Source organism: Prunus mume, linkage group LG2 (assembly GCF_029339155.1).
Source record: "Prunus mume cultivar Tortuosa linkage group LG2, ASM2933915v1, whole genome shotgun sequence".
Lineage (NCBI taxonomy): Eukaryota > Viridiplantae > Streptophyta > Magnoliopsida > Rosales > Rosaceae > Prunus > Prunus mume.
The window spans coordinates 44,736,184-44,750,328 of record NC_142699.1 but is presented as its reverse complement, the minus strand read 5'-3'; the positions used below and the strand labels follow the sequence as shown (position 1 = coordinate 44,750,328).

General features: G+C 34.7%; 1 protein-coding gene and 1 pseudogene across 2 annotated transcripts; both read left to right on the top strand.

Annotated features, from left to right (window-relative positions):
• The first annotated feature begins 784 nt into the window (after positions 1-784).
• Positions 785-8,303, top strand: LOC103322294 (putative BPI/LBP family protein At1g04970; annotated as a pseudogene). The gene is made up of 8 exons (XR_016124205.1): positions 785-1,639; positions 2,312-2,451; positions 2,666-3,017; positions 3,281-3,525; positions 3,629-3,751; positions 4,569-4,748; positions 6,552-6,604; positions 7,357-8,303. The product of XR_016124205.1 is annotated as a putative BPI/LBP family protein At1g04970 (transcript).
• Positions 8,304-9,404: 1,101 nt separating this feature from the next.
• LOC103322295 (large ribosomal subunit protein eL38z/eL38y) lies at positions 9,405-11,449 on the top strand. The gene is made up of 3 exons (XM_008224199.2): positions 9,405-9,524; positions 10,588-10,771; positions 11,213-11,449. The coding sequence occupies exons 1-3, from the start codon at positions 9,522-9,524 to the stop codon at positions 11,233-11,235; spliced, it is 210 nt and encodes a 69-aa protein (XP_008222421.1). The 5' UTR covers positions 9,405-9,521; the 3' UTR covers positions 11,236-11,449.
• Positions 11,450-14,145: the final 2,696 nt, after the last annotated feature.

The following is a 14,145-nucleotide window of genomic DNA, read 5'->3' as shown; positions in this document are numbered from 1 at the left end:
AGCTATGTTAATTTAGTTGAGTTTATCGATATTGTAAATAAGTGCAATTCTAATTTCTGAACTTATTAGCCCCACAGTTCCTCTGGCAGAATCATGACGTCGGCATTTGTTTGGATCACCTATTACCAACTTAAGCTTGCAATAGAGGCTTTTAGGGGGGAGGCGTATATATGAGGTAAGGGTGATAATGTTTCTCAAATGATTTTAGTCTTCACTTATCACTTGGGAATTCAGTCTGAATATCAAGGGCATTTTCTGGTATTTTGAATGTTTCACCATTCTCTATCTTTTGCTTTATATATATAGATAAATAAATAAATAAAAATTTGGATACCTCTTTATGATGTGGAGCATCGTTTTCCTTGAAGGCATTTCAATAGAACAGTTGATAATTTTCACTAACCTTCAACTTGTCAACCTTGTATCTATTATCTGCAAGTAGTCCACGCTTCTCCAACTCATGCTTATCTCTAATTTCTATAATCACTTGACTCTTTGGACCTAACTAGGACTCATATGTTGAAAATCACTCTAACCCACCATGCCATGCATTTTATTCCAATTTTTTGTGATAAAATAATAGACAATTAACTAAATAAACATCCTCTAAAGTTTCAATAAAAATTTCCAAGTTTTTCTTACAATTTCCTTGATTTTTATTCCATTTTTATCGATATCGATATTTTCTAGATATTTCCTAGATATTTCCATCGATATATCCGTGTTTTTGGACCACCGATATTTACGAAACTCTTGATATTTTAGACCTCGATCACGATCATGTTTTCCAACTGGAGATGGAGCATATTCTTGCGTTTGCTATTCTGGTTGGCACAGTATCTTAAACTTCGTAAGCCCGGCCAAGTGCCAACTACCTCTCAAATAATGCAGAAAACTTCAAAACCTCAACCAACTAACTTTTTCCACGAACTCTTACAATTCCCACCCGTTGCTCTCACAGTCTCACTGCTTCATCACGACACCAGATACGGAAGAAGGATTAATTTTCTCAAAAAACCCCAAGATAAGGATTTCTCATATCCACTCATCTTGTTTTTTTGAGTTTCCCATGGCCTGTGTTGAAATTTGACTTGTTTTTTCATTTGGTTATCCGTTTTTTGTTTAAAATTCTTGCTTATCACTCCAAAGTTTCAAAAGGACCTTGCTCTTTGCAATTCTCTAGTTCCATGGTGCATGCTGTAGTAGCTTAATCCAACTGTTTTCTGAGATGGGTTCCTTCACAAAGTTCATGGCATCTGCTATTTTCTTCATAATTTTATCATTTTTTCTTGTTCCTACAAGAACCCAAGAAGAAGGATTCATATCTGTTGTCATATCCAGCAAGGGTCTTGAGTTTTCCAAGGACTTGCTAATAGAGCAGGCTGTTTCCTCTATAATCCCCCTTCAACTACCTCAGATTGAAAAGTCTGTGAAAATCCCACTTGTTGGCCAAGTTCATGTTGTTCTATCCAATATCACAATCTATAATGTTGATATTGCTTCTTCATATGTGGAGACTGGTGACTCAGGTATTGCTTTAATTGCTTCAGGAGCCACGGCAAATTTGAGTATGGATTGGTGGTATTCTTATAGCAGTTGGTTATTTGATATTTCAGATAATGTGGACGCCTCCGTTCAGGTATATAGAGCAACTTAGAAAGGCTATTCTTTCTTCTTTATAAACTTTTTTGTTCCCTTTTATTTTGCTTTGATCTTGCTTTAATGGCATTCGAATTATGAACCAACACATAGGATTATGGTAGATGAAGCTGTTTTTATCCTTTTTTTTCTGGAAATTTGTAGTTCACTTCTAATTAGCCTTGACATAGATTTTATGCAACCAATAGGCCTCTGATAAGTTGATAACCCTTTGGCTAGCCATTTTCTGTATTTTCTTTACCTCTTGAGGACAGTGAGAAGTGACCAACGTGGAGTGGCATGAGCTGCCTTGTTTCCTTAGGAAGCCTCATGTTGGTTTCTTTTGTGGAGTTCTAATCAATACGTCCCATAATTTCATATCATAAGTCAATGTAACAGATTTGTAAGTAGAAAATGAAATTATGATACAGTTAAACAAAGTGCAGTTATAGTGAACTTTCTGTGGTCAAACTCTGTAATGTGCTACAGTATGTTATGTGCGTTCCAAGATCATCGAGTCATGAGAAATTTCCATTGAGCTTGAATTGTTGAAAGGAAAGAGGTAGAGGATTGGAATGAATTAAACTAAGATACAATGTTCTTAGCAAACTTAATCTTCTTTCTCCCCAATTTTTTTTTTTTACCTTGTTAAAAAGTGGTGCTTCTGAAAAAGGTTGAATGTATGGAAGTGGGTGTTACCTTAGTTTTGAATGGCCAAGAAGGAACGCTTAAGCTGTCTGTTTTGGAATGCGGATGCTATGTGAAAGATATCTCCATTAAGTTAGATGGTGGAGCATCTTGGCTTTACGAAGGGTATGCAATCCTCTTAATCAACTTTGCTATGGGAAAAACTTATGTGCCTCTTTGTTTCTGTCAAAGGTCGTTCCATACCCCCTCCCCTGTTCCCAATTTTTGTAGTTGGATCTGCATCTTTATCAACCAAAGCCACTTAAGGTCCACCCATATGGTTTAAAATCCTTTTTCTGACCCCAAATATTGCAGTTGATCCTCTGACATTCTCTTTCAGGTTAGTGGATGCTTTTGATGGTCAAATAGTTTCTGCAGTTGAAGACAATATTTCCAAGAAAATCAGAGAAGGAATAATGAAGCTTGACTCCTTACTGCAATGACTTCCGAAACAAATTGCACTGGATGACATTGCTGCTTTGAATGTTACATTTGTGGGCAATCCTGTATTGAGTAATTCTTCCATTGAATTTCAAATCAATGGTCTATTCATGGCTCCCAATGAAGATTTTGCTTCCAACCTATACAATTAAGGTGCACTAGATCCTGTTCCCTTCAATGCTCCAGCTAAGATGGTTGAGATACCACTACATGAAAATGTCTTTAGTTCAGTGTCCTTAGTTTTCTTCAATGTAAGTTTATTCTTTCACCTCTGTTTTTTTTCAGATAATACTAAACAATAATCATTCATTTATTCCTTTTTTGAAATTCGCTTCATTCTTCTTCCAATAAGGTTATCTATAGTTATCAAACTTCTGTGAACCGAAACCTTACTTCACCATTTCACAACGAACTGACCTGTGCCTGGCTGGATTTGTACCCTTGTAGCTCTATATTTTAGAGTTCAAGTACATAGTGAAACTAAGATATTATTTTTCCCCTTGTATTCGTTTAGGAAAATTATATGCAATGGGTGATCAATAAAACACCAGACCTGTCCCTTTTGAACACTGCTGGATGGAAATACATTGTTCCTCAACTGTACAAGCAGTATCCCAATGAAGATATGGAGCTTAATATATATGTATCTTCTCCACTAATAATGACAGTTGCAATGGCATTAATATCACTGTTTACTCTGATGTGACAATTAGTGTCATGGATGCTGATGAAGTAATACCAGTTGCGTGCATATCATTGGTAATATGCTTCCTTGGAGTGTTTGTATGTCCTCCCATTAGTTTCATGCACATTTATATCACCTTGTTCATTATGATTTTCCATGTGCTTTTTGTTGGTGCAGGAGAATCATGCTTCATGTTCTCCAGATATCATGATAAATAAACTAGCTGGTACTATTAAATTGAATCATGTTACTGCATATTTGAAGAGCAAAATTGGTAACCTTCACATGCATCTTGTTAAGGTACATTCCTTTGTTTCATGAAATGATTGAAATGATTGTTTTAAGCTTCGAATGCACTTTACAGTGTCCGGTTTGGTTCGGTGCAGTTTTAATAAAAAAATTTCAAAAACTGTTCGGTTTGGTTTGAACCGGTTCCGGTCCAGTTCGGTTTTGAACCGGATTATAAAAATTATTTTTTTAAAATTATTTTTTAATACAATTCTCAACTGAAATATTATTATTATTACTTGAAAATTAACAAATTATTCAATCTCATATAAAAATAAATATTAAAGTTAGAAAAGTGTTCACCCCTACTTCACAGAGCTTTTTTCTTCTTTTTTTTTTTTTTCCTTTTCTTTTTCTGTGTGACTTCACATAGCATTGTTAATATAGTTTTGTTAACAGAGCCAGCCTGTCGATCATAGTTGAATATAAGCATTTCCTGTTATATCAAGTAGTGTAGAGACATAGTACAAGCTGCAGGTAAATTTTTGGACCTTTTGGTCTTAATTACTTGTTAATGAGCCCCAACTGTGAGTGCTTATGAACCCATATCAACTTGTGGGGCAAATGAGATTTGATATGTTATGCAGAATGTTTATAATTTTTTTTTTCAGTGACAAATTTATAAGTTGAATTCTAGTACATAGTCTACAGACTAGAGCCAAGACAATGTTACTTTAAAATGCATTTTTAATGTCAAATTTGTCCCGTGTATTTTTTATGACAACGTATCTGGGGGAAAATTTAATTTATCTTCTCCTGTACATTCTCCTCTTAATATAGAGCCATTGCTCCATTTGATATCAATACCATCAAGATTTTTAAACTGCAGGCCGTATTGTCAACAATTCTCAAAACTGTTGTGGTGCCATATGTGAATTTACATCTCTGGAAAGGACTACCTTGACCACGTCCTCATGGGTTTACACTACAAAATTCTGAAATCGTCTTCATCAATTCAAGGCTTATGATATTCAGCGATGTTGCGATTGCAGAACAATCTCCAACATCAGTAAGCAGAGTGCTAGACAAAATTACCATTGCGGTTGTGAGTTTTCTGGTTTGTGTGATTTGTGCACATTAATACGATTAACTTCTCTATCAAAATAGGGTTTCTGCGTTTGGATGAACTGGGTATTTTGGTGTCTGGTGCATGCACGTCCTCGGTCTTTGACAGAAGTATGAGATATTGAAGAAACAACTTGTTTTTTGGGAATCTGATGTTTTTATTCGAAACCATAAAGTGGGCCAAATGTGGTTACAAATTTTCTTAGATTTTCTTAGGTACTTAATAAGCTTGAAATTAATAGTTATGTTTGTCCACTTTGTTTAGCAGTTGGCATGATTTTAAGCATCCTACGTACCGATTGCCTAGCACAAATCATTTTTATGTTGTGTTCGAGTCAAACCTTATCAGGTTGGGTTGGTAACAAGTTGACATGATAATAACACATTTAACGAGTTTGACCAGTGTTCATTCTTTAAACATGATAATGGCACGTTATCTTTGTGAAATATGTTTTTATCTTTTTTGAAAAACCATTTTTTTTTTTTTTTTGGGTAAAGTCTTTTTTTAACCATTGGACTTATAACTTATTGTCTCTGTATGTTTTTTTGGTGAAATATGACTGGGCGTATGTTATGTAATGTGTTTAGCTTAAGTTTTTAAGGTAATATTTGTGTATTTAATATTATTTCACATTTTGGTGTTTGATTGACAAAAAATAAAGAGAAACACATAAATGGGTGAAACATGACACGACATGCAAAATTTGCGAAGGAGTTTGAGTTCATATATTTGGGCACGATAAGTCAACGAGTTGAGTTTGAGTTGAGCATAATCTTACACGACACGAGAAAATGATACGACTTGAATATGTTAAAAAAACAACACTTGCTGCATTATGTGTTCTTCTTCTCTACAGATGTGTTGAATCTTACAGTCAAACTTAATTACTTCTCAAAATCCTCTTCACTGGTCGATCTTCCAAAAAGAAGTTTGGGTATTGCTTTGCTTTGCATTTTCTGTTTCTTTCATTTGTTCTCTGCGTTGGTTTTGTTTTTGTTCTTAAATCTTGTAGGTTGTTTTTGGTTCTCGTTGGCATTGTATGAAACACATTTGTGCATGCATGTAGACACTAGACGCTTTGTAGCTGGGAGAATGTTAAAATGAAAATTTTATTGAAATTAGGAGCATGGTGGGTGTTTTAAAGTTTAAGTGAACGAGTGCTAACAAAGGTGGTGTTGAAATATTGAATTTGAAGCCAGTTGCTGAAGCACCTGTTGAGAGTGGTCTTGATTTCTTTGAAGTTGTTCAAGGATAGGAAAATGTTCAAGCAAATGTTCATGTATGTGTAAAATTTAAGAAGGAATGCATTTTAGTCAACCCCAAATAAATCATTCAAATTTTTTGAGTCTTTAATTGTTAGAATTTCCTATTTGGAGTTAAAAGGAAACAAATTTAATGATTAGGTCTTTGGTAATACGTAAGTACTGGGAAAGGAACTTTATACACTGTCACTAGTTTTGCAGCAAGCCACTTAATTTTCATCTCTTCTAGGCTAGAATGACCTTATTTGTGACTCTGTGCTCCATATTATTTGCCAAATAAATCATTAGTGAACAAGATTATCTGTACTTTAAATGTGACTGGTATCTGAGACATGTTCTTACCTTTCTCCTTTTCATGGTTAGGCTCGATTTCCATTTGGTACAACTGTTCTTTGCTTGCATGCCTTCCTTGGGTGTGTATCATGTTTCATATTTGATTCTCATGGTTTCACACTACTAACTAAGAACTTATTTTGTGTAACAGCTGTGTATCTAGTGGCTCAATATGCTCGCTATGAAATCAGAAGAATGGAAGCGGTAACTGAACCAATATGCTTTTGTGCTGATATCTTTAGTGCATATATATTAGTTGCTCTTTTTTGGATTGTATGCCATTGTGTGTTTCTTCCATCATACCATCATCTATCTTTTTCCTTTTTTCTCCATCTCTGCTCTAAATCTATGATACTTCTTTCATTGTTTGAATTCACCATTTACAATCCAAGGATACTCCTTAAGAATCTGTCTAGTTTTCTAAACAACCTTTTCAGAAACATGCTGCAATGATTTTTTTTTTTTTTTTACTGATTCACTCATCATTTGTTGATGGCATGCCTCAAAGTTACCTGAGTTAGAGATTTGGCAACGACAGTGTTGTGAAACCAAAAGTTTCACATATACTAGGTTAATGATTTGCATATTACCAACTTTATGCTAAGACACAAACACACACACACATGTATAACCGTATATATATGCTATCTAAATATTGGATATTTAGAAGATCATGGGTGCATAGTTTTTCCTTAAATTATTGAAAAAGTTAGGTTGTAAACTTTCTAAGTTCTAACTAACCATGTACAACTTCAACTTTTCTAATCATATGCTATCTAAATATATGGTCTCAAATTTGATAAGGGCATATTTGTAAATTGGCCAAGATATGTGCATCGCTAATGTTTATTTCTTTGTTAATCTTGAATCCGATGCTTGCTTTTTGGTTGCCTGCGGTTAAAAACTTTACTGGATTTCTTTTTATTTATTTTCCTCTCCTCAAATCATCATCTCAGGAACTGGAGGAGAAAAAGAAGAAAGAAGAAAGAAGAAGCGAAAGCAAAAGAAAAAGAAATAGAACTAAATGCTGCTGAAGAAAAAGAAGTAGAATCTAATCCGGAACTTTTGGAGGTGAGAGTGAGACTACATAAACTTAAAGAAACTCTGAAGGAAATTGTGGTTGAATCAAAGAAGCAAATGAATAGTGGCCAAACAAAAGCGCATGAAGGAGGAAATGAGAAGAAAGTAACAGAAGCAAGTAGCCATAGTAGTTTAGAATCTAGCAAGCCCGTTGAGAAATATCCCCTCAGTAAACAGGATTCTGTAGAACCAAGACCAGCCCTCAGCAAAGAGAGGGCAGTAGGTCAGCAGCCGGTTCCTAATGCTAACTCGCAGGATCAGGAGGGCAAGACCCCAGCTTCTGAAGATGCTGAAAGATGAAGAGAAGTTCTTTCAGTTATTGTCTATAATTTTTAGTGTAGCATAGGAAAGAGGAAACACGTGGATAGAAAAAATTGATTTTTAGTTTTGGAGTTTAATACGAACTCAATTGTCTTTTCTTCTTCACCCTTTTCTGCTTGCAACATCCAAGGAAATACTTGTAGAGCTTTTTTCCCAGTATTGATCACTGTGAACATCTTGAGAGCAGACTTTTGTTGCAAGATATTGCGTGACTGTTGGTTCTTCAGTGGTATCTGGAGCAGGAAATGCAACTTGCATTGGTCATTTTTGAAACAACTTGGCCTTCCGAAATGCAAGGGTGCATCGACTTCAAATTGCCAGTTCTACGTGAACTGGTTGATTTTTTTAACCATCTCCTAACTTAAACAGCCTCATTGTTGTTGAATTATATAGATTGGAATCATGTTGAAAGTTTGGTACTAGAGTTGTAACTTCAGCAACAAGACTCAACCTGAGTTTTGAAGCTATGAGCATTTATCACGGTTATAACTTGCTTTGAAAATTTTCGTTTGATTTTGTGACTTGCAGGCCTTCCCAAAAGGTTCACCTCTCACTCACACTTGATGTTTCAAGGGTTTCAAGGTTCATCTCAGTTTTAAGAAGCCAAAGCCTTTTCCGTTCTCGCACTTGATATTTTCGTTATGTTACTTATCATGCATTTTGTGTTGTCCATCTGCAGCACAAAGACAGCAGGAGCCAACAATTCACAAGTCTTGAGAAGTAGAAGTGAAAACATTGACACTAGGTAATCTCAATGGACAGAAACACCAAGTTCAACTGGCCATCAGAGAGAAGTATACATAATTAATTTCAAATGATGGGTATTAATTTCAATGCCTATTAAATGTTATTTATATTTGACATCCATTTACCTCTGAATATATTCATCCAATAAATGGAATACTCATTTCTGACCAAAATATGAATCGTTAATGGGACAGATTCAAATGAATGGCAGAGATTAGAACTCCCTTGATTATGTACAAATTTTGAAGTAAGCAAATCTTATTCTTCAAATTGCCATATAAATTAATTAATCATAGTACAATTTGAAAGAGAGAAATGTGATTATCTCCTAGAATATTTTCATGAAAAATGCTAGGATTACCACATTTTTGTACCACATTATGTACCACCTCTTTAATGGAGGTAGGTCCCATTGTATTGGGGCTACTCTATTGTAGAGATGATATACAGATGTAGTATAAAATGTAGTAGCTAACATTACCTTATTTTCATTGAAAGGGCCTATCGCTTAATGACCCAAAAATAAAAGGAAAAAGAGTAAGAAAGAACAGAGTTTCCAAATTAGAAAGAATTTTCTTTGTTAAATCTGAGGGTACAAAGAGGCGCACGGAGGGAGTGAGGGAGAATGGAAGCAAAGGGATCATAGGGTTTGGATTTGATTTTGATGTGTGTTTCTGAGTTCGGATTTATTTGTGGGTTTTATCGCTGGGAGAGAACGCGGCAGTGAGAAATTGAAAGTCCACCATCAACCGTCCGATTAAAACTAAAACAAACACACAATATTGAAAGTTCACCGTCCGATTTTATTGGACGGCTCTCTTTAAAAGCCATTTTTCAAGGGTTTTAAGCTGTTGAAAAACCTCTTGCACCTTTAGCTTGAGGTATAAATACAGGTCAGAACACTGAACCGCGGCTCGGTGCCTGTCGATCTGCCTTTACCAAGAGAAGAAAGAGAAGCCTCTCCGCCATCAAAATGGTATCTTCAATTTCTCTTTCTCCCTCTGTTGCGTTGGTTAAAATGGTTATAAACATGTAGATGTATGCCTAGACGTACACACATTGATATATACACATAATTATGCACATACTGAAATTTAAGTGCTTGTTCTGGTAGTTTATGCGTGAATCGATCCATGTAGTGAAATGGGTTTTCTTCAATTTTTCTTGTTTGGGTTTTGTTGGACGGTGGCAAAGTTATTTTTGTTGAGATACGTTGGCACCTGGAATGAAGATTTAAGTGCTATTTGAGCATTCCCGTCTTGATCTATTTCTGTATGTTCATAGTTGACTGTGTTTTTGGAAAAAAAAAATGAAGATACATAGGTTTCTGAAAGGGCTTAGATGAGGTGCATTTTGGGTATGGGTTGATTGAAGCATAATCCAATAGTAATTATAAAAGGGAGTCTTTAGTGTCTTTTTTGACTGCAAGTGTGAATGAAAATTCAGAGTTTAGGTAGAGAGAATGAAGGCAATGTTCAGAGGATGGTGGATGAGGTTAAGTGGAATATCTTTGAATAATTTAAAAATCTATATTTAGATAAATGAATTTTTTTTGACAATTCCTGTTTTCACTTAAAATGATAATTCATAGTATTGTAATTTGGTTTAGTGGTTCTGTTCTTAGATTCCAGTCCTTGTTTTCATGTCACTACTGCTTCTAACTTATCGCATTTTTTATATGGCTGGTTCGAACAGTTTTTTAAACTCTGGATTTAATTCTAGTAAGATTTTTTGAAGCCTCAACAGAAATGTTATATAGAATTTCATTTTGTTGCCCATCATATCCTGATTACAGTACATCAATCTTAGTGCATTCATATCATGACTAAAGTCCTGTATTATGTTTTCTGGGGCCTTGTTACTTTTAATTTGATGCCTTTTAGATCCTTTTGAAATATTCAGTTTTTATTCTGTTACATTTTGTTAAGGTTGGCTTCTATGGTTATGATTTTCCATCTTGTTTGCTGAGATTGGATCCTTTATTGTTTTATGTTTTCTTTTTTGGTGCTAAGATTTCCTGTTTGTTCTTTTCTCCACAGCCTAAGCAAATCCATGAGATTAAAGATTTCCTTCTCACTGCAAGAAGGAAAGACGCACGCTCAGTGAAAATTAAGAGGAGCAAGGATGCGGTGAAGTTCAAGGTCCGTTGCTCCAAGTACCTCTACACGCTTTGTGTTTTTGACACAGAGAAGGCTGACAAGTTGAAGCAGTCTCTTCCTCCAGGTAAATTGTTATGGAAACACTATTATCTGTATAGAAGAAAGCAATGATGCTATTGCATGTCCTTAAAGTTATTAGGTTTTCTGTGTTAGTTTAAAGTAATTAAGGCCTCTAGATATCAACTGGGTTCTTCACAAACCTGTATGATATTTCCACAAAATTAATTGTGCAAATGCAGTTGCATGGGCTGTGAAAGTGCGTTTGTGCAAGCATATAGTTCTCTAGATATGTTTTCAAGTCGCCCATTCTTTCTTTTCACTTGTCAGGATGCAAGTAATGTCATTTATTGTTGGGAGTGTTTTTTTTTATAACCTAGTTTGTTGTTAAATGACTTAGGCAACTTTGAATGTTTATGTTTACTTTATTTGATGTAATGTACTTGGTTTTTTGTTCAATTTGTTGTGGCTGATTAAAGGAATGAAAATTTTATTTTCATGTTTGCAGGTTTAAGTGTGCAAGACCTGTGAACTGGAATACCCTGATCTTGTCAGATGGTTTATGGGAGTTGAGATTTGGAAAACTTATCTTTTATCGTAGAAATGAAAATACTGTTGTAATGAATTGTAATTGCATGCTGCAATTGTTTGGTGGATAGTCTTTTTCAATTATGGCTATTTAGACATGTTTCATTGTTTAGTTTGATACGTTTATGCTGAAATTGATTTCATTGCCAAGCCTTAATTCATTGCCGTGCCAAATCACTTGAATATTGTATTTAAATGTAGTTTCATCTTAACCAATATTAAAACGTGTTGCAAATGTTAATCAGTTGTTATGCGTATTGTGTTGTCTATTAGTTTTGTACTTGCAGTGGCAGCGCTTGAGATTTGTTTAGATGTTTGGGTATGGAGAAAAACTTGTACATTACCGTCTTAACAACATGATTGGTTGGGAATAGCAAAATAGTGCTATTCCCATGCCATACAAGGTTTTTTTCTTTCCCAAATATGCTATTAGAAGTAAAAATTAGTAAGGGTTTTCGACCGAAATGGCCCCCCAACTATTGCTCCATTTTGGCCCACCAACTAAAATTTTCTTTTCAGTAGTCCAACTCTCCATTTAGTATAAAATTGGTCTTACCATCAATGTCTTATCAATTTTGCCGCTAAATTGAGGGGTAAAACTGTCCATATGAACTAAAATATTAAGAAACTACTGCCACCACTCACCAGCCACCACCACCACTCCAATCCCAATCGCACCTAATTCATACAGCCACACTCTCTCTCTTTCTCACTGCGACCACCACCTCCTCTTCCACCAAAAGCTTCTCAAGATACCCCACCTCTCTCTCTTACCCCACCCCTAGGCTTAGCCCCGACACTCACAAAAGCTCAGCTTACCAAGTAGGGGAGGTACATGGGGACCAGTGCAGTCATTGGCCCCCACTGAAGTTTAATTATAAAAAAATAAAGTACCAGTAATCAACCCAATTTCCTCTAAGCTAAAAGTCATTTACTATATGGGCCATATCCAGTAGCCAAAAGTAGTATTCAACCAAAACTATATTACCACGTGGGCCATACTAACCAGCCAAATTTCCTACAATCATACACTATCCATTTCCAAAAGGATTAGAATAGAATTATTATTATTATAATTATATATTATTTTCTTGTATAAATCAATAAACTTAAGCCTTTTTCTCTTTTCTTGAATCAGAAACACGACCAGATCAATTGCTTGTGAATTTTTTTCTTCTCAAATTTTAATTATATTATCAAGTTTTTTTTTTATTTCTATTGATTGATGGGTCTTTCAATTGCTTGAATCCAAGTAATTCATTCTTTTTTTATAAAGCAAAGTTGATGCGACTTGCCCAATTTTATCCCAGTGGTTTTTGTGAACATGACCTCAAATTACTTGAAGAACAACATGAGAATTACATTTGGGACGTGAGCTCTAATAATGACTTTACAGAATTGAAAGGGATTACTAATCTTGCGCAAAAGATGGTTGAGACAAAAAAAGATCAAATCTACCCTTTAGTGTACTTGCTTCTGACACTAGCACTAATCCTACCTGTTGCGACCACAAGTGTAGAGCGAGTATTTTCAGCTATGAATATTGTGAAGAATCAATTACGCAATCGAATAGGGGATTTATGGATGAATGATTACTTGGTTTCATATATTGAGAAAGACATTTTTAATAGTATAGATGACGAGGTTGTTATGCAATGATTTCACAATACGAAAACTCATCGAAGGCAATTATGATTGTGATGAATAGACAATACATACAATATGATTTTTTATGTTTTGATGTCTTGTGAGTTCGAAGTTTTTATTATTTATATTTTGTGAGAGGCCCCTAGACATATGAAATCCTAGCTTTGCCACAAGGATGAAGGCTCTGCAACAATTAAGACAAGCACCACACATGTTAAATTCACGGATCCGAATCCTAAACTATAACCCGATTTGTATTTTCATCATTGAATTCTAATACTAAATCTAGTGGTTCTTAAATTTGAATTATGTCGTTGAGATTGGAAATGAAATGTCAAAGTGACAATGGCACATGTAACGACCATCCTGAGATTTCAATTGATTTATTTAAATTTAAATATACTTCGACCATTATGTCTTTAGTATATTTATATTTAAAATTAGTGGACATTTTTCGACACTAGTGGCGAGATTTTTCTTAGCATAATGATGTAGAGAGCATGTAGGCTCAAACAATTCCCAAATCGAAGTTGTAACAAATAAATGGAGCCATATGGGCATATTTTGTAATAATATGTTATATATTATATATTATATATTCTGCCATTTTAAATAGAAGAACTACAATTATATATACAAAGATAGCTTCAGTTGAAAGATTTCTCAAATAAGCCTATTTGAGGGACACTCTTGTAGGGCTAACTTGCATTGTGTTTCAATTATATGAATTGTCTATCGTTTAGATATTCTTCAGGGATCCCTTAATAGAAAGGGACTAATTATATACATATATGTATGCATATTTAGGGAGCTTCATTTGAGGGGCACCCTTAGAGGACTTACTCTAAATTGTATTTCAATGATCCAACCACCTAATTTTCATGTCTTGATTCATATAACATTTCCTCCAAAAAAAATCACCAAAATTGGAAAATTTATGACCATTTGATTAGAAGGTAGTCATTTTAATGTTTGTTGAAAAAACCGTGTTCATCTATCGGTTTGATCACAACTACATGCGTTATTGTTTTGTGATTTGTATAAATTTTTTAAAGGATGACTTATGAATGAAGACTTGAAAAATTGACAGTTTGGATTATTGAAATATAATAAGAAGTAGCCCCCACAAAGTGTTCCTCAAATAAGTTATTTTACGAAATAAGCTTCTTTGATGGATACATTATGGGACACACTCCATATTATGTT